Source organism: Epinephelus moara, chromosome 4 (assembly GCF_006386435.1).
Source record: "Epinephelus moara isolate mb chromosome 4, YSFRI_EMoa_1.0, whole genome shotgun sequence".
In the NCBI taxonomy this organism is placed as follows: Eukaryota; Metazoa; Chordata; class Actinopteri; order Perciformes; family Serranidae; genus Epinephelus; species Epinephelus moara.
In genome coordinates this window covers 38024861-38043893 of record NC_065509.1, presented here as the reverse complement: position 1 = coordinate 38043893, position 19033 = coordinate 38024861, and the positions used below count along the sequence as shown (strand labels likewise).

General features: G+C 41.5%; 1 protein-coding gene across 2 annotated transcripts; it reads left to right on the top strand.

Annotated features, from left to right (window-relative positions):
• Positions 1 to 204: 204 nt before the first annotated feature.
• On the top strand, positions 205 to 19027 carry nudt6 (nudix (nucleoside diphosphate linked moiety X)-type motif 6). 2 transcript variants are annotated; one of them, XM_050041835.1, is made up of 5 exons: positions 205 to 578; positions 1767 to 1970; positions 12261 to 12316; positions 17119 to 17173; positions 18643 to 19027. In XM_050041835.1, the coding sequence occupies exons 1-5, from the start codon at positions 323 to 325 to the stop codon at positions 19023 to 19025; spliced, it is 954 nt and encodes a 317-aa protein (XP_049897792.1). In that variant the 5' UTR covers positions 205 to 322; the 3' UTR covers positions 19026 to 19027. The 2 variants fall into 2 exon arrangements, with proteins under 2 accessions (XP_049897792.1, XP_049897793.1); XM_050041836.1 differs by lacking the exon at positions 205 to 578 and adding an exon at positions 1337 to 1660.
• The last annotated feature ends 6 nt before the right edge of the window (positions 19028 to 19033 follow it).

The following is a 19033-nucleotide window of genomic DNA, read 5'->3' as shown; positions in this document are numbered from 1 at the left end:
GATATTTAGTCGGTTTAAACGGTTTTATGTTAGCCGAATTTAACATCATACCATAAGGGTTGTTTCAGCGAAAGTTAATGCTGGTAACTTATCTCTAAAGTATTTAGTGGCTAAAATGTCAGTTAGGAGAATGGAGTTCGTCTTAGCACCACAGGAGCTACGGTGTTCTGTTGCTAGCTAGTCCTCGAACTATTTTCCCGGAGCATTACGGTATTTATGCAACTTCCAGGGCGGACGTTTACGTAACCGTACTGTACGGAAAGCACATGCCGGTTGAAGATTGAACAAACCTTTGAACGGTTGTTTATATCAGCGTAGTAACATGGCAGCTTGTGCCGTTGCTTCCAGGCTCTTGCCGTTAGTGAGAGGAACGATCTGCTGCAGAGCGTCTCGCCCCGCGCGCCCAGCTGTCCGTGCGGTCTCGTGCACAGCAGCTCGGTCTCAGCTCCACAGAGTGGACGGGTCCAGTGGTGGTCTACCGGGTAAAGTGGACCGATTCGGTGGAGTGACAGTGAACCTGGCTGAGGTCGGTTTACCGGTGGACATCACTGAGAGCTCCTTCAGCAGGTTACTGCAGGGTAAGCTGACTGTTAGTGTGGTGTGAGACTGAGAGGAGAAACAATGCACACATCATGTCTTCCTATTAACCCACAGATCACTGACCACAGACTACAGTGGGCTGTGAAGAGTTTGAATGAGGGACTTGCTGTGTAAAATCAATAATAAAGAAGGTGAAAGTCAGTTGTTACATATAAATAGATGCAGGTGCTTGAAGGTGCTCTTTCCCTTAGAGTCCCCTTTTCTATCATTCAGCAAACTAACAAACCCATAGTGACATATTTAATGCCCTGAAACTGTACACTAAGCATAGTGAGGGGGCCAAGGACTGGTGAGCGTCAGAGCCACTGTCCAGAACGCAACAACCAAGATCCAGGAATACACCAGGAAGATGGCCCCCAAAGATGAGCTGCTAAGTGAATACCTCAGGCAGCAGAAACCTGAGAACGCAGAAGAGAAGGACGAACCAGTATGGAAGGACAAGGCCTGGCCAACTTCAAGAAACCCTACCAGTGGCTGGAAGAGGCTGGACTGGGGGACAGCATAGAAGCACTAATCATGGCAGCACAGGAACAGGCACTTAGTGTAACATCAATAGAAGCAGGGGTCTACTACAGCAGACAGGACCCCAGGTGCAGGCTGTGCAAAGATGCTCCTGAGGCAGTTCAGCACATAACAGCAGGGTTTGAGATGCAGGCAGGAAGAGCATACGTGGAACGCCATAACCAAGCGGCTGGCATAGTGTACAGGAACATCTGCACTGAGTATGGGCTGAAGTCCCAAGGTCACCATGGAAGACACCTCCGAAGGTGGTTGAGAAAGACCGAGCTAAGATCCTGTGGGACTTCCAGATCCAGACTGACAAACTGGTGATGGCTAAACCAACCGGACATTGTGTTGATGGACAAACAACAAAAAGCTGGAGCAATCCCGAACGACAGCAGCATCAGGAAGAAGGAACACGAGCAGCTCAGAAAATACCAAGGGCTGAAAGAGGAGCTAGAAAAGATGTGGGGAGTAAAGACAAAAGTGGTGCAAGTAGTAATGGGAGCACTGCGGGGTGTGACCCACAAACTGGGAGAGTGGCTCCAGCAGATTCCAGGTACAACATCTGAGCTCTCTGTCCAAAGGTGCAGTCCTAGGAACAGTAAATATATGGAACCCTCAAACTCCCAGCTAACTTTTGACTCACTGTTTGTGCTCCACAGATTCTTTGGCCCAGTGGAAAGCAGAGGGCAAAGCTGCAGTGTGGCTTCGGGTGCCCATCTCACTGAGTCGATGTGCCGCCGCTGCCTCCACTCACGGCTTCACCTTCCATCACGCCAAACATGACCACGCTGTGTTGGCCCTCTGGTTGGGAGAAGGGGAAAGCAGGCTGCCCGGGTTTGCAACTCACCAAATTGGAGTGGCAGGTAGAGAGTTTTAGACTGAAAGCTCATGTTTGACTTCTGGAAATAGCAGTTTGGCACAAAATAATATAACTTATAATAATAAGTTTGCTCAGGTGTCATGGATCTGATGGCGGCTGTAAGGCGCAGATGAAAACTCGAACATTCGAGGTTGCTTGTATTTAGTACTAGCCAAAATTTCATGTATACTACTTGGCTACTATCTTGTTGTGGCTATGTCATCACTCATTTTATGAATACATATTATCATGGCCTTGAGTTAAAGGGATAGTTCAGATTTTTTTATGTGGGTTTGTACGTGGTACTTACCCATAGACGGTATATTACATACAGTAGATGTCAGTCTGCATGACCCCATTTTGGAGAAGCAGGCTGGTGTCCAACATGGAAGCTAAGCCATGTACTGCTGTGAAGGGGTCAACAATAAAATGTATTTTAGCTACCTAAAAAGTCCCACCTAAAAAAAATCAGTGTCAGTTTAAGTGTACTCTATGTTTAGAGTATTTTCACTGCTTTACTTTAAAGTCAGGCAGTGGTTTCCAACGGGAAAGTGAAGCCATTATATTGTTCTCTTCAAAGCCAGACTCCATTGAGAAAAACAGTGATTTAACATAGTGAACACAGGAGCAGCTGGTCAGTTTGTGTCATTGTTTGACTTGCACATATAAAAAGGTTAGTTTGGAGTCATTAAAGTCCCACTCCCGTGTTCAGTGAGCTAAAATTGCTGTTTTTGTCAGTGGAGTCTGGTGGCTTTAAGGAGAGCATAGATGTGTTGTGCTGACTGACATCTACTGTACGTAATGCACCGACTATGGAAAAGTACCCCATCAGTGTTCATTTTGACAGCTATTTTAGATTTGGGGCCTGTCCCAATACCCACACTTCCCCTAGAAATACCCACTTGCACTTGGTTGTGCGCGTTCACGTTTAGGCTAGTGGTGTCCCAAAACAGAACTGAGGTAGTGGAAGTGGTTTCCAACACTTAAAACCCGCCCTAGATTCCAAGGGAGCCCCGACCCACACTTTCAACGAAGTGGAAGATGACATTTCCCAGAACACCTTGCGAAGTCAGCAACTTCGGCAAGTTTTGGAAGACAATTTGTTACTGTACGATCGAAATGTAGGCTATACAAACAACAGATGGTTGGACATTAGCAACTTGGGTGAACACAGTGTCAAAATATTTAAACAAATCGACTAGAGACGACGATCAAAATGGATCAGAACTAGAAGGCGTCGTAAGCGCCTCCTGTTTTCAGCATTTCTTCTCCGTTGATTCATCAGACGGAGGAGAATAAACATAGCACACGCCACAACACAAGCGCTGGAGCCGGCATTTTCAAACCTGAATGACTGCCGGTATCTTGCGTCGCTACTATGCGTGACGTATGCCTGCACATCGACCACGCTGATTTGCATAAGTTAGTGTCTCATTTCTTGGGGAAAGATCACTACCCTAATATTTTTCACTTCCCTCATCAAGGGTTATCTCACAAACGAGGGCACTCACCAAGTGGAAGATTTAAGAGGTAGAAATGGGATTGGGTCTTAGTCTTGAGACGGAAATGCTTATTAGTTTTAGTCACATTTTAGTCATTTTCATCCTTCATAGTTTTAGTTTAGTTGTAGTCGAACTCAAAACGTTTTAGTTGACGAAAATTCATGACATTTTAGTCAATACTTTTAGTCAGGGTTTTTCCACGTTTTTTTATCTGTATTTTTAATTCATGTATCAGAAATCAAAATCAGGGGGCGTCGGTAGCACAGTGGATAGTGACGGTGCCCCATGTACAAAGGCGATGCCTTGCCCGTCGGTCGCAGGTTCGAATCCAGCTTGCAACCATTTGCAGCATGTCACCCCCCACTCTCTCTCTCTCCCCCATTTCACTCTATCCTATACATTAAAGGCAAAAAGCCCCAAAAAAAATAATCTTTAAAAACAAAAAGAAGAAAGAAATCAAAATCAAGGTGACAGGTTATATAAAAATTTCACATGGCCAATTTTTTTCTACAACTCCAAATAATTTCTACACACTTACAAACTTGAATTTCTCCAGCAGTTTTTGACAGTTTCAAGGGGTGGTTTATGAGCACGCACTTCCTGATCTTTTTCGTCACAAACGTCTCGTCACATGTTGTCTCATCGATGAAAATTACATATGCATTTTGTGTTAGTTTTAATTACCAAGGTCTATTTTTAGCTCATCATCAGTCTTGTTTTCATCACGGAATAAAGGTAGTTGGCAAAACATTTTCGTCATAGTTTTTGCCAATGAAATAAACACTGTACCCCATACGACCCCACTTCAAGAAGTCTGAACTAACACAATAAAATTACATCAAAACCAAACATATGATATACAGATGGCGGAACAAAGCAGTCGCTGAATTTGTCTATAATGTATTTAAGTTTTAATTAATACTATAATTCCTTTAACTTAAAGAAATTCAAATTTACAGCATATACTAGTTTTTCATTTTGAGTATTTAGTTTTATAAACTTATGTAATCAAATCAAATCAAATCAAGCTTATTTATATAGTACATTTAAAAACAACCGCAGTTGACCAAAGTGCTGTACAAATTAAACAAATGACGCACAAATATATAACAGTATAACATGCACACAAATATAAAACAGAATAACTCTGGTAAGAACAATTACATACGTAAAAAGATTATAAAATACTAGAATATTAAAGCTACGAGCAACCAAAGGCCATTGAAAACATGCACAATCTAATGTTTAAGCACACTACAGACATTTATCAAATTTTCACTCCACAGTGAAGACCCGAGGCTGTGACTGGCAGAGCTTCATCTTGTGTAATGTTACATCTGACCGACCGAGCTGAACACGAGCTCCTGAGACTCACAAACCCAAATCATTACTGATCTGGTGGTAACGTTACCCCAGCAGAGATGAGAAATGGACAGAGACTGCACTTATTTCTTTATATAAATCAGTGCCTCAGGTTTTGGAAAGGGTTACACACACTACAGATGACATAAGCTTCAGTAGAGTTTTAGAAGATACAGAGGTGTGTGTTTTGTGTTTAGGGATAAACCCCCTTTTTTTGCTCTAGAATCAAAATCAAGTAGCAGTAATAAAATAATAAAGCTGGGGTAAACTCTGACTTACATATAACAACTGCTTATTTTTCTTTTCTAAAGTATGAGAGGTTGTTTGTCTGTTGGGCTGTTATGTATTTTCAACTTTGGCCCATTTCACTTGCGTAAATGGAAATTCACTCCTCAGGACTGTGAATGTGGGGAGAAGAGCAACAAAGGGAGGAGTTGCAGACCTGAACTGTGCTAAGTTACCGGTCGTCCAGCAGAGGGCAGACTGTGGTTTATACCTTTCAAGAGTGGATGCACTTGAAGCATGTCAGAACATGTCCAGAGCATCCTTCAGTGTGGAACGGGGTCCAAAATTTCCCCTTTTTTGTTGCCAGAATATCCAGGAGCAAACAGTGATGAAACTAATGTTAGGAATTTGAAATACGTAGCTGTTTACATGATCTGATACTCGTTTGCTCGGGTGCTTGCAAATTGTTACTTTGAATGCAACACAAAAAGGCACACATAAAGTAAAAGACTGTGATGGTAAAGACTAAAATTATAGCAGCACTCAATAAAAAGAAATAAATAAAAAACAGGAACTGAGAAAATGATATCTTGAGTGGGGAAACACCAGAAGAAGGGGTTAAAAACTCAAATAGATTAATACACAATAACAATAAATACAAAATAAAAAAAAGGTATAACGTTCAATTAAAAGCCAGGCTAAAGAGGTAGGTCTTGAGTTTGCTTTTAAAGACATCAACACTCTGCAGCCCCCAGGTCTTCAGGCAGGCTGTTCCACAGACGTGTACCATAGTTATGAAATGATGCCTCACCGTGGGTTTTTGTCCTGAACTTAGGGATGATTAAAAGGCCACGACCAGAAGACCTGTGAGTTCTAGAGGGCTCATATGATGAATAGGTAGGACTAAGACTATTAACAGCTTTATAAACCAATAAAAGGGTCTTAAAATTAATTCTGAAGCACACAGGAAGCCAGTGCAGAGACTTTAATATTGCTGTAATGTGTGCTCTCTTTCAGGTCCTTGCCAGCATACGTGCAGCTGAGTTTTGTAATAACTGTATCTGAGCAATGTTTTTCTTAGGAAGACCAGAGAGTAGAGCATTACAGTAGTCAATTCTGCAGTTAACAAAAGCAGGCATCAGTGTCTCTGTGTTGGCTTGGGAGAGAAACGGTCACACTCTGGCAATATTCTGATGATGATAAAATCCAGTTTTGGTTATACTTCTAATATGTTGTTAAAAACTAAGATTCGAATCAAAGATAACTCTGAGGTTATTCACTTGTTGACAGGGTTTTAGAGCCAGTTCTTTCTCTCTCTGAAGCTTCAGGACCAATAACTAAGACCTCGGTTTTGCCCTGGCTGAGTTGAAGAAAGTTTTCTGCAATCCAGGACTTGATATCTAAAATACAGTTAAAAAGGGCCCTGATTCACCACGGGACACGGCGATGTACAGCTGTGTGTCATCAGCATAACTATGGAAACTGATGCTGTGCCTCCCTATGACGTTTCCAAGTGGCAGCATGTAAAGATTAAAAAGTGTTGGACCTAAGTTTTAACCTGCACTACAACATAGTTCAGTTTAATCACTAATTTAACAACATTTATGGGTGTTTCACAATTTGTTGTAGTTGTGGCCAGTACACCTATAACTGAGCCTAACATGGTACCACATTTTAGAGGCACTGGACAGCAGTGCTCTGCTAGAAACACATTTACAAAGGAGATATGAGCCCAACTGTTCAATCTAAATACCCAAAAGTGGAAAGTTGGTATTTCAAGGTGAAAGTGACCTCTGTTGACTGGTATACACTGTGAATTAAAACTTACCAACTGTAACACTGCAGAACTGACTCCAGATTCAATCTGCAGGTTGACTCGAGCTGCTGATGTTTACAGTGGGATGTGGGATGTAACATGGTTAGCTCAACTGAAGAGTCAAACAAAACAGTAGGTTATAAATATTGTCCAAAACGAAGCAGAGGAAAATTCTGTCTGAGCGTATAAAGGCAGGGGTTATAATGCTGATTTATTTATGCCATGCCGAATTTAGATTTAGGTTGTAACAAAACACCTAAAGTTTTCTCCTTTAGTATGACATCCCTTAAAAGGTTTCCTTTGTTAAGGACAAATGTTAACTTGTTGACTGCGTTGAAAGAGATTTTACAGCGCTAAAAGTTTCCATGGAGATTGTTTGTTTGCTTGGACTCACGCTTGTGATGCCTGTTATCGTTTTACAAAGTTGTCTTGTAGTTAGATGATGAAAAATGGCAGAAGAAGAGAAGACATGAAAATCATATTGGTCAGAGGAGGATAAGATTAAACCTCTGGAGGAACACAATCATAGAAAGCACAAACTACAAAGTAATTTGATCCTCAAATACCAAAAAACAATTACAGGAAGAAATTGCAATAAAAAAGAGTTAAGTCAAATCTGTAAAACATATTTTAGACACCCAAAAAAAGTCTCACCAAAAAAAGTTCCACATCTATGCTCTTTTCAGAGCCACCAGAGTCCATTGAGGAAAAACTGCGATTTAACATTGTTGAACACAGGAGCTGATGGTCTACCACTGCCTCAATCAGTTAGTTAGTGTGTGATTGTGTGACTTGTGTGAATGAGAACTAACCACTTTAAATGCTTAAGTCACACAATAACTTAAAATATGTAACTGATCGAGGCAGTGGTAGACCAGCAGCTCCTGTGTCAGCGATGTTAAACCACTGTTATTTTCAGTCTGGCTTTGAAGAAAGTGATATAACGGCTTCAGTTCCCTGTTTGAAAGGACTGTCTGACAGCAATGTAAAGCAGTGAAAATATTCTCAGTGTAGCGGACACTTAAACTGAGATTGATTGTTTTCGGTGGGACTTTTTTTTTAAATAGCTAATGTACGTTTTATTGCCGGCCCCGTCCACAGCAGTACATTGCTTAGCTTTCGTGTTGGTACTCCTGCCTGCTTCTCCAAACTAGGGGCACGTCGACTGACATCTACTGTAGGTGATACACTGCCTCATACAGCTCTGCCTCAAATAATCAGAACTATCCCTTTAAATTGACAAATCAAGGGCCCGTCCCAATGCCCCCCCTTAGCCCTACCCCTAGATTTGCGCGTTCCTGCGAGGGGTAGGGGTGTCCCAATTCCTTTTTGCGTGTAGGGGACATAACGAAGGGTAGTGGGTATGAAACTAGCCCTTCGGAACGAGGGATTTCAGATGCTAACTTGCCAGCGAGGGGTAGATGTCGCCATGGCTACCACCAAGCAAGAGACAGGGAAAAAAGTTTTTATTGCTATTCACGATGTCTAGATTGGAGTTGACAGAAAGCTAGCCAGCTAGCTAACGTTACCGTCGTCAGGTTGCTTGTTAGCTAGCTAGCTAGCTCGCACTATCTGGCGTCTGTCATCTGTCCTGTTCTGCGAAATTGTCGGATTTTTCACATTGCTTTAACATGCCAGCTAGTATAACTATGCTGCCTCGTAATGTTAGCTGGTTAGCTAGCTAGCTAGCTAGCAGAAGTCCCCTGTCGTACATATCTTATTACTCTAATGGTACGTTAGTAGCAAGCATAATAGTAGCTAACGTTACCGTTATGTTGTAGATGCCAGTTGGAAATGTAGATGGCTCGTGGCTTCCTGTTTAAAGTAGTTACGTATGCGTGAACGTAACCGACGTGGTTAACAAACCAGTGGGTGGCCTCAAAATGGCTACATCCACACTATAATTAATGCTATTACCATAAAACTTAAATTAGTAGCCCAGGCTATTATTTACTTCTATCAGTGAACTCAACAGGCCTATATTTGGGACAGGCCTTTAATTCCTTTCACACAAAACTGTTGCTCAGTAAAGATGGGAAGTAAAATAAAATTAAGTTTAAATATTACTTGTTAAAAAAATTAGGCTTTAGATATTTTATCAATTATGAATCATTATGGCACCTGACCTACCGACACAGCACCACTTTATCCTCTTAAGACAATATTTACAACTTCTATTAGTTTTTATGAAAAACTTTTTTGATCCTTTTGATCTAAAACTATAATCGAGGAATAGGCACATAACTTCAGGTAGCCAACAACCCAATTTTATACATCTGAAGAACGTCTATGGAAAAAAAAAAAGGACTGCATGGCAACCAGACCAGGCCTCTAATTGAGACAGGCCTTTATTAGTCAAAATGTGTAGACATACCAGGCTAGTAAAAGGGACTGGGCGTTTAATTGGGACAAAGCTTTTAATTAAAGTTTTAGGGTATATAGATGGTATTCTGAGAACAGGTCTGCTCTGCAGCATCTCAACCTGTCCACACAATATCTACATAATTATACTGCATTCACCATACTAAAGGATGAGTAACCTGACCTGCACAGAGCCTTAACAGGAAGTGAAACAAAGGAAATGTGTTTTGGCTTATATATAGAAATTTAAGCACTGTTATTGTGAATCATTACGAGTGTTTTACGGTTCAATACATCACCTAGTGAGTCACTGAGCATTTCTAATAATTGTATTTTGGAGAACATTCTTTTCAATGCTGTCTCCTCCACATCAAAGTAAAGTGTGTGTACAGTTTAAATCAGACGATGTGTGCCAGACTCGATGCATAACAAATATTATCTTGCATGGAAACCTAGGAAGCAAAATCAGGGTCCTTAACATGTTAAACTAATTCATGACAAATCAGAGCAGATCCGATTTCTACATCTGACCTCAGTGTGACCTCATAGTATACAGCAGATATTACTGTCAACCTATAATTACTGTATGAACCAAGAAGTGGTGGGAGAAGCCTACATGAAATACGAATTAAGTGAAGACTTCAAACTTCGTAGTGGCTCGGAGGCCAACTGTAACCTCAAGCGATTAACAGTCTTTTACTACAGAGCCCACAGTTCCCCTGTGATGATTGCTTCTGGGCTTTTTGTCTCATAATTCCTATTCCCCCCTTTTTCTCCCCTGCTCCATGTGAGCATTTTGTTTCCTAGACTGAAGGCTACATAATGATAGCCTCCCCTAGCAGCAGCCAGGCCTCCTCCTGTGAAGCGCCATATGGCACAGGGATCGGGGGGATGACATCAGTTTCCACTTGGAAGTCCAAGTCAGGCCTTTAAGACGACCCATCCCTCTTTACACATCTGTGACATTCATTTAAGGAGGCCCGTCCCGGTCGGTCAGACGGAACAACCGGAAAAGAAAGTGGCCCGTTTTACCTCCTCCTCCAGAGCTGTCAGCGGCGGCACATAGCTCCCTCTCTTAGTCACTACCTGCTGAAAAAAAAAGAAGCTCTCAAGCGGGAGAGAAAAATGTTAATGTGGAAGTGGGATGTCCACATCATTCACAAGTACAGCTGAGTCACTCGGACTCTGTTGAGACTCGAGAAAGTAAAGAATTTTATTTTATGTTCTTAACAACCCTATTTTTCATGTGCTCCATCCTTGTTGACTCAGTGGATGTTTCTGTCACTATTCCGCAACCTATTATTTTAAAGAAAAATAACTTTTGTAGTCCCCAACCTGCGGCTCCAGAGCTGCATGCCGCTCTTTAGACCATTGCTTCCCAACTAGTGGGTTGTGGTCCTAAAGTGGGTAATGGGTCCATTCTGAATGGACCGCAAGTGAAGTTTGTAAAAAAACACACTTGATTTTTAAGCACAGTGAATTTCCAGCACAAGCTTTAAGTTTGAAATGCCGTTTCCTGCTTTTGAGTGAGTAAATAATGGACAGCTACTTGACAGAGACAGCAAACTAGCTTGACGACATGGCCAAACGCAAGTGTGACACTGAATATATTAAACTTTGTGGACCTTGAACTAATGACTAAGGAGAATTCTGGACCCCACGGCTGGACTAGTTGGGAACCACCGCTTTAGACACTGTGACTCCCTGTGGCTTTGACATAAAAATCTATTGAAATAAATAATGGTTATTTTTTAACATTCAGATTTTCATTTGTCATTGTTGGCAGCCTAAACTGATTGTTGCATTCTAATATTGTAAAAAAATGTGTAGCCTATCCATCGAATTAGAAGATGTTTTCCATTTCATCAACTAAACGTGCGTCATACATCTACGACCTGGAGCCTTTAAATTTTACCCGACTTCAGTTGCGGTGGCTAGATTAATTGATTAATTTGCTTTCACCATCAACACTGCAAAGATAAAGTACTAAATAATTATATATTACACACTGCGGAGTAGCCACCTTGTAGTAAATCATTTTAATGAATGTTCTTTAGACTTATTTGTAATTTTTATGGGCTAATTTAAACTTAATAGGCTGATAGGCCAATAATGGCTCTTTTAATAGTAAAGGCTGACCCCTGCTTTAGCCCTACCGCACTGTTGTGCACGTTCACGTCTAGGGATAGGGTGTCCTGCTTCTTGTTGGTATGGAGGGGTGTTATGAAATGTTAGGGCTAGATGGCCATAGTGTCGAAACCCACCGCAAATTATCACCCAAATCTGCACTCGTTATCAGCTGCACGTAGCATTTTAGCAGCTTTCAGCTCCATGTTTTGATTTTCGGTCCACTACTTTATTGCTTTAGTTCACTCTCACCATTCTCATCAGCACCGTCTCCAGCTGCAGTTGGCAGATGTTTGCAGAGATACGAACGACAGAGATAGTTAGCCACTAGCTGCTGGTGACCAAGGTGAAGCGTTTAGCAGCTAGAGAGTCAATTCAAACAGGTATAAACACTTTGTGGTATGACATGTCGTACTTTATTTAAGGCATATTGAGGCCTTACAGTGAGAGTACTTACAACTGTAATACACTTCTGGTATTGTATAGAGCTTTGAATTAAAGTCAAGTGGCACTTTGTTACAGCTCTAATTTTTGTATAGCAGTTTGAGAAGTGGAATGAACTTAGATTCCCAAGCCCAGTCATGTTACTGTCATTCATTTGACTGGCTTGTCTGTGGACTTCATTGATCTTCAACAGCAGAGACGTGTTAGAAAATATTAAAGGCAGCTGTTGTGTCGTCTGAGGCCCGACAGAGCCTCAGTTCCAGGCTTTCTCCTCCACACAGTGCAGCTTTTATGTTGTGTCCAACCTAATAATTAACTCTGAGCTACACTGCCAACAGGTCTCCTTTTGAAATTGTTCTTACAGTAACTACAAAATGTGGACCAGCTTGTGCACTGGGGTGATAAGTGCTTGTAAAATATCTGAAATTAAATTCTGATTGTTTTTTTTGTTTTCCAGGTGCAGTTGTTGATGAATCCAATGGAAAAGTTCTTGTGGTCCAAGACAGGAACAAGGTACGTGTGTCACTTTGTTTGAATATACTTTACATTCTAACCAGGGCTGCACGATATATCAGGCAATATTAACTTGCGCGATAAACACATCTCAAAAGGCTACAATATTACATGATTATTATGAGCTGCCCACTAATTACTCGACCAAACGTTAGTCGACCAGAGAGGTCATTAGTCGGCAAGATTCCACTGGTAGCTTAGTCGCAGAAAAAAAAAAAAAAAAAAAAAAAAAATGAAACTCTATTAGGAGCTGCACCTTGTCAAAATAAATCCAAACCTATATGACTGGACCGTGTGGGAATTTAATTTGAAAGGACAGACACAGGAAGTGTCCACGCTCAGCAGTCAGACAGGAGTCAGGTTAATTTCCAGGGCTGGTACCTGCGGTTATTCCACAGGCTAGTTAATAACATGTCGGGCAGGAAATCCAAAGTGTGGGATCATTTTGAGAAGGTGAAGGACGAACCCAAGGTGATATGTAAACTCATCTTCATTGGTCGACTACAAACATGACGTATCATCTGAAACATGGAAGTAGCTACATGCCCATTAGCCCACAGCGTCATTAACAGGCGGCTCGCTCAGTGTGTGACGTGCACTTGTAGATAAAATATAGGCCTATATTAATGAAGGTTCATTAGTACGGTTTTGTATTTCTCTGTAATGTAGCACAGTGTTAACAATGTTACTGATACTATTCTTTCTCACACCTTCAGCTCAAACCACCAAAATATATCATTTAATCATTACATTAATATTGTTAATATTGTTAACATGCAGGCGACTAGTCGACTAATGGCCCTAAATGATGACTATTGGTCGACTAGGAAAATTCTTAGTCAAGGGAAGCCCTCAATAATAACATGCATCCCTACTAAAAACACAGAATAAAGCAGTTTCATGTTAAAAATCTATGTTTCTCCGATGCTGTTCGACACAGCAGGGGCTGCCCCATTTCAAGACATTTTAATGCGGAAAAGTTACGTATTATGTTTTTAATATTTGTTTATTTTTCGCAAGTAATATTGTTATCATGACATTCAATATAATCTTATATTTTCCTCATATCTTGAAGCCCTAATTATAATCAGTTGCCTATTATAACATTTATTAAAGATAAAATATGTTATATTTTTGCCATGTAGGCCATATTAATTGAATTAAATTGAGATACAAATACTTTCTTTGTTTTATTTCCTGTAAATTTCTGCATGTGTTGGCTGTAGATTTGCTACTTTACTGCAGGGAACTGAAATTTAGAAAAAGGATGGATGAAAATTCAGTTAGTTGTTTTAAATCAGGAATTCATCATATGAAAAAGTGAACTGTAAGCACAGAGCAATAATTATTAATCCAAGGTGCAGTTAGTAAGTAGGCAGAATAACACAGAAAGAAAAATTATGACATATTTTGGCTGGTTGAAATTATTTTTGGCAGCTAGTTCACCAGCTCTTGCCTGGTTGAGCCAAAAAGCTCCAGTAATATTGGACACTGATTCTTCCATCCACAGTGAGAAACTGAGCCAGTGAAGCAGCAGATATTGTGGTGCTGCTAAAACTGTCTGTGATTAGTTCTGTTTATTTAGCGAGTTGTATATTGCCTCTGTTGATCCAAACGTGGGTGAAAATCCTCTCGGACCCTCAGCTCCTCTCACACTTAACATAGCTCCACACAACATTAGCTGACCTCAAGCAAACATGCTGTTTACATGAGCTGAATGCACTCAAACAACTTTGTGAGTGCGCTCCTCTGTCAGCTCTCACAGAGCTTCGCTGTAGTGCTTGAGCTGTTATGAGCTTGACTTACAACAGGCCTCTTTTAAAAGCTTTTCTGCACAGATTTGTTTGCAGTCTCAAAACAAGATTGCACCACAATGCTGCAATTTAGAGAGCAATTATGTTTTTAAGATACACCATCTAACTCAACTCCACACAAATGAGGCAACAAGTAAAGACCTTTCCACAGAAACTTTTTTTTAAAACCTTAAAATTGGCTAAACTGTTCTGGTGAAGGCAGCAGCAACCCCTGGCCTTAATACAAACATACTATTTTCTAATGTGACCACACATCACCACCACTTCTGCTGCAGCTGCCAGGAATTCAAAGCATCAAACATCAGAAAGTCCCGGCATTGTGCGAACCCATGTAACACAAGATACACCAGTGTACAGTAGATTGTATGCACAGTGGGAATGCTGTAACTGTAGCTTTCTTCACACATGAGCCCTTCATAGCACGCCACTATTATAGGATGAAGTGAGAACTATGGTGACATTTTAACTGCTCAGAATGCCAGCACAGGGTTACAGAAGTGTGAAACCTCAGAGCACCTTAGCATCACACAGTTGCTGCAGATTTGTCGGCTGCACATCCATGATGTGAATCTCCCGTTCCACCACATCCCAAAGGTGCTCTATTGGACTGAGATCTGGTGACTGTGGAGGCCATTGGAGTACAGTGAACTCATTGTCATGTTCAAGAAACCAGTTTGAGATGATTTGAGCTTTGTGACATGGTGCGTTATCCTGCTGGAAGTAGCCATCAGAAGATGGGTACACTGTGGTCATAAAGGGATGGACACGGTCAGCAACAATACTCAGGTAGGCTGTGGTGTTTAAACCATGCTCAGTTGGTACTAAGGGGCCCAAAGTGTGCCAAGAAAATATCCCCCACACCATTACACCACCACCAGCAGCCTGAACCGTTGATACAAGGCAGGATGGATCCATGCTTTCATGTTGTTTACACCAAATTCTGACCCTACCATCTGAATGTGGCAGCAGAAATCCAGACTCATCAGACCAGGCAACGTTTTTCCAATCTTCTATTGTCCAGTTTTGGTGAGCCTGTGTGAACTGTAGCCTCAGTTTCCTGTTGTTAGCTGACAGGAGTGGCACCTGGTGTGGTCTTCTGCTGCTGTAGCCCATCTGCTTCACGGTTGGACGTGTTGTTGCTTCAGAGATGGTCTTCTGCAGACCTTGGTTGTACCCAGTGGTTATTTGACTTCCTGTTGCATTTCTATAATCTTGAACCGGTCTGGCCATTCTCCTCTGACCTCTGGCATCAACAAGGCATTTTGGCTCACTGGATATTTTCTCTTTTTGGGACCTTCCTCTGTAAATACTCAGACCAGCCCGTCTGGCACCAACAACCATGCCACATTCAAAGACACTTAGATCAGCTTTCTTCCTCATTCTGATGCTCGGTTTGAACTTCAGAAGGTCGTCTTCACCATGTCTACATGCCTGAATGCATTGAGCTGATGCCATGCGACTGGCTGATTAGCTATTTGCGCAAACAAGCAGTTTAACAGGTGTACCTAATAAAGTGGCCAGTGAGGGTATATGACTACATGTCATTTGGGTTAACCAACCCCTTTAAAAGTAACGGTTTCCCTCCAAAATATATACACGATACAGAAGTTATTGAATTTCAAATAACAGATAATGTGCAACAAACGTCCTGTTGTGCAGTCTTACTGCTTATCTCTCTTCAGTCTCTTAAAGTTCCAGTAGTAGTCGTCTGAGAGGGCACACATGGTTACTGTAAAATCTGCATCATGTGACAAAAATAGTTCACATTATAACTGACGGGATTTAAGTGGGCCTGTTTGCTGACAACATGTAACATGTGTCCCGGCCGGGAATCTTAAGAGCATATAATGCATCTTGATGGCTTTTGTCCAGAAGCAGAGGGAAACAGTTAGTGGCCTGGACGTGTGGGAAGTGTTTTATCTCTTCCTCTCCTCCTCCTCCTCCTCCTCCTCCTCCCCATCGAGCTGTTTACTGGAAATGGGCTCTATAACAGTCTGGCCCTTGGCAGTACAGAGTCTCTGGCAGACCGAGCCAGTTCAGAGCTCACGAAGGGTTACGAACTTCCTGAAAAGAAACCAGGACATTATCACTCTCACATCTGAACAAAAGACAACTGACAGATCCCCCGGTGGACTGAAGGCAATTTCATCCATCGGGGAGCTGAATGATGTCATGGGTGTTTGATTTAACCATCGTTCAATCATTTCCCAGCTGATTTAGCTTGAACAGTTTGCGTATGTTTGGCATCAAAGTTTTGGTATTATTACTTTCACATTTAGCTCTGACAGATCCTTTGAGGGTTCTGCATTTTACTCTGCAAAAAACCACACAGATTAGAGTTACACAAATTCTCTTTATTCCTTCTTTACCAGCACATTTTAGAAACAGCTCCAAAAATATAGCATTCTGTTGACAATACATGAAAATAGATGCTGTAGTGCATTTGTGTTCCTCACAACGAGGGGATTGGTAACACAATGATAAGATGATATAGCATTTCTGGAAAAAAAAAGGCACTGCATACAAAATTCTTTAAGTAACTACAAAAATATATATACAACACTGACATCATAATTTAACCAGCAGCATACTGTCATTAAATATCAAGGATAAGTGGTGAAACAGTTTTGGAAGACACACTTCACCCCATCAAATGTAAAAGTCTCCAGAGTGTAATATAAAACAGAAAAGCAAAGGATGCTCAGATCAGAGCATTAAACATCTCTCTGCCTGTGTAACTATTAGTTCAGATACATATGATGATCCTTCAAATACATAATCTATTTATTTTCTACTGCCACACTGTGAGACGGCGCCACTGATTTAAAGAACTTGCGAGACACAAGTGACTTCAAACTGGACGACTGGAAGATTTTATGATTCAAAACGATTAAATTGACATTATTTTTACGTACATGTTGATATGAATCTAAGATACATTTACAGCAGTGCCATCTATCACAATTAATTTTTAACTTTGTGTTTCAGACAAAGAATGCTTGGAAGTTCCCCGGTGGCTTGTCTGATCCAGGAGAAAATATTGGTGAGTGTTACGCTCAACAGAGCAAGAAACTAATACAGTACATCTAGCTAAATCCTTCGATTTTAGTATTATGCTTAAAGGGACAGTTTACCCCACAATCAAAGGTGCATATTTTTCCTCTTACTTGTAGCGCTATTTATCCGTCCAGATTGCTTTGGTGTGAGTTGTCGAGTGTTGGAGATATGGCACTCAGCTTGTGGTGCTCAAAGTGCCAAAACAATACATTTGAAAAACTAAATAGCAATGTCTCTTTCTAGAAATCATGACTCGGTTACTCAAGATAATCCACAGACCTTGTTGTGAGCAGTTTAATGTGGGAGCCGTAACACCCCGCAGAAGGAAGCGTGCATCTACTCATGGAGGAGAGGCATCGTCCTCAGCTGAGCTGTAACGTTAGCTAGTAGTAAATGCATGCTTCCCTCTGCTTGATGATACGGTTGGCAAGCAGTTGGCGGGTGTAGCTCAGTAGAAAGAAAATAGTTCCAACGTGAAAGTGCCGGGCTCCAAGGAATGCTGTTCAGCTTTGCAGCAAATTTTTCCCAGTGGCCACTTGTCGTATCGTAGCAAAAAAAAAAAAAAAACCTTACTTTTCCCCATAGGCCACAATTATAAAAGAAAACTGTTGACAGGACACCTCGAACTGCAAACAAGGCCAATTATGAATCTTTCTGTTAGGAGTTTTTGATCCACAGAGGTTTTATATTTGTAAAGCCTTTCTTGAGCCAAGAAAAGCGTTTTAAAAGTCTGTCATGTTATGACAGTGAAAAGGGAAAAGGGAACTCATGGGCGGGGACAGCAGGGGAAACACAACTGCATATATTCAGTGGGTTGCATGCCACAGAAGTAAACCCAGAAGCTAGAAACTTTTTTTTGGCATATGCCCCCGGAAAGCAACTCCATTGGAATGAATGGCCACATTCTTGGGATCCATTATCTGGTTATTATCTGTGGATTATCTTTATCAACCAGGTCATGGTTTCTGTGAGACACTGCTGTGCTTTGAGCACCACAAGCCGCGGGCCATCTAGTTCCATCATATTCGAGAGAAGGCAGACATCTCTACGGCAGATATCTCCAACACTCACACTCACAATTAAGATTGATAAGTAGCACTACAGAGGAAAAACATGTGTTTTTGATTTTGGGTGAACTGTCCCTTTAATGATGATACACATACATTCATTTTAACTGTACAAAATAAGGCACATAATATATACGCAAAGAATTATATCTGTCTCTCCAAATTCACCTTTAACATTTTAAAAGCAGCTTTAATATTATATACATGACCCAACCCAAAAAGCAGCGTCAAACATTTGTCTTTACAAAAAATATATGAATTCTCCCTTTTCCCCACGTCTAAACATCAAGGTGACTCTGACAAGGGAACATAAATATATTCCTATTCCGTCAGGATCTTTAAAATGCCTCCACATACATTTATTTATATGTTACTGAATCTCTCTCAGGTGCCACTGCCGTCCGTGAAGTCTTTGAGGAAACTGGCGTTCACTCTGAGTTCAGATCTCTGCTCAGCATCCGGCAGCAGCACAACCATCCGGGCGCTTTCGGCATGTCGGACATGTACATCATCTGCCGACTCAGCCCTCTCAGCTACGACATCAACTTCTGCACTCAGGAGTGTCTGCGCTGCGAGTGGCTGGACCTTGCCGAGCTGGCCAAGACTAACCACACTACGCCCATCACCTCTCGCGTAGCTCGGCTTCTGCTTTACGGCGTGGAGCAGGGCTTCGACAAGATCGACCTCACCATGGAGGAGCTTCCTGCTGTCTACTCTGGCATGTTTTACCAGCTGTACCACAGGCAGCTTCCTCCGACACAAAAGTCCTAGCAGGCCAT

Bases quoted from the DNA above. Each gene is read 5' to 3' on its own strand.
- nudt6 (XM_050041835.1), top strand. From the start codon at position 323: ATGGCAGCTTGTGCCGTTGCTTCCAGGCTCTTGCCGTTAGTGAGAGGA. The intron at 1,971-12,260 runs GTAGAGAGTTTT...TTTGTTTTCCAG, and splicing joins TCACCAAATTGGAGTGGCAG to GTGCAGTTGTTGATGAATCC. The intron at 17,174-18,642 runs GTGAGTGTTACG...AATCTCTCTCAG, and splicing joins TGATCCAGGAGAAAATATTG to GTGCCACTGCCGTCCGTGAA.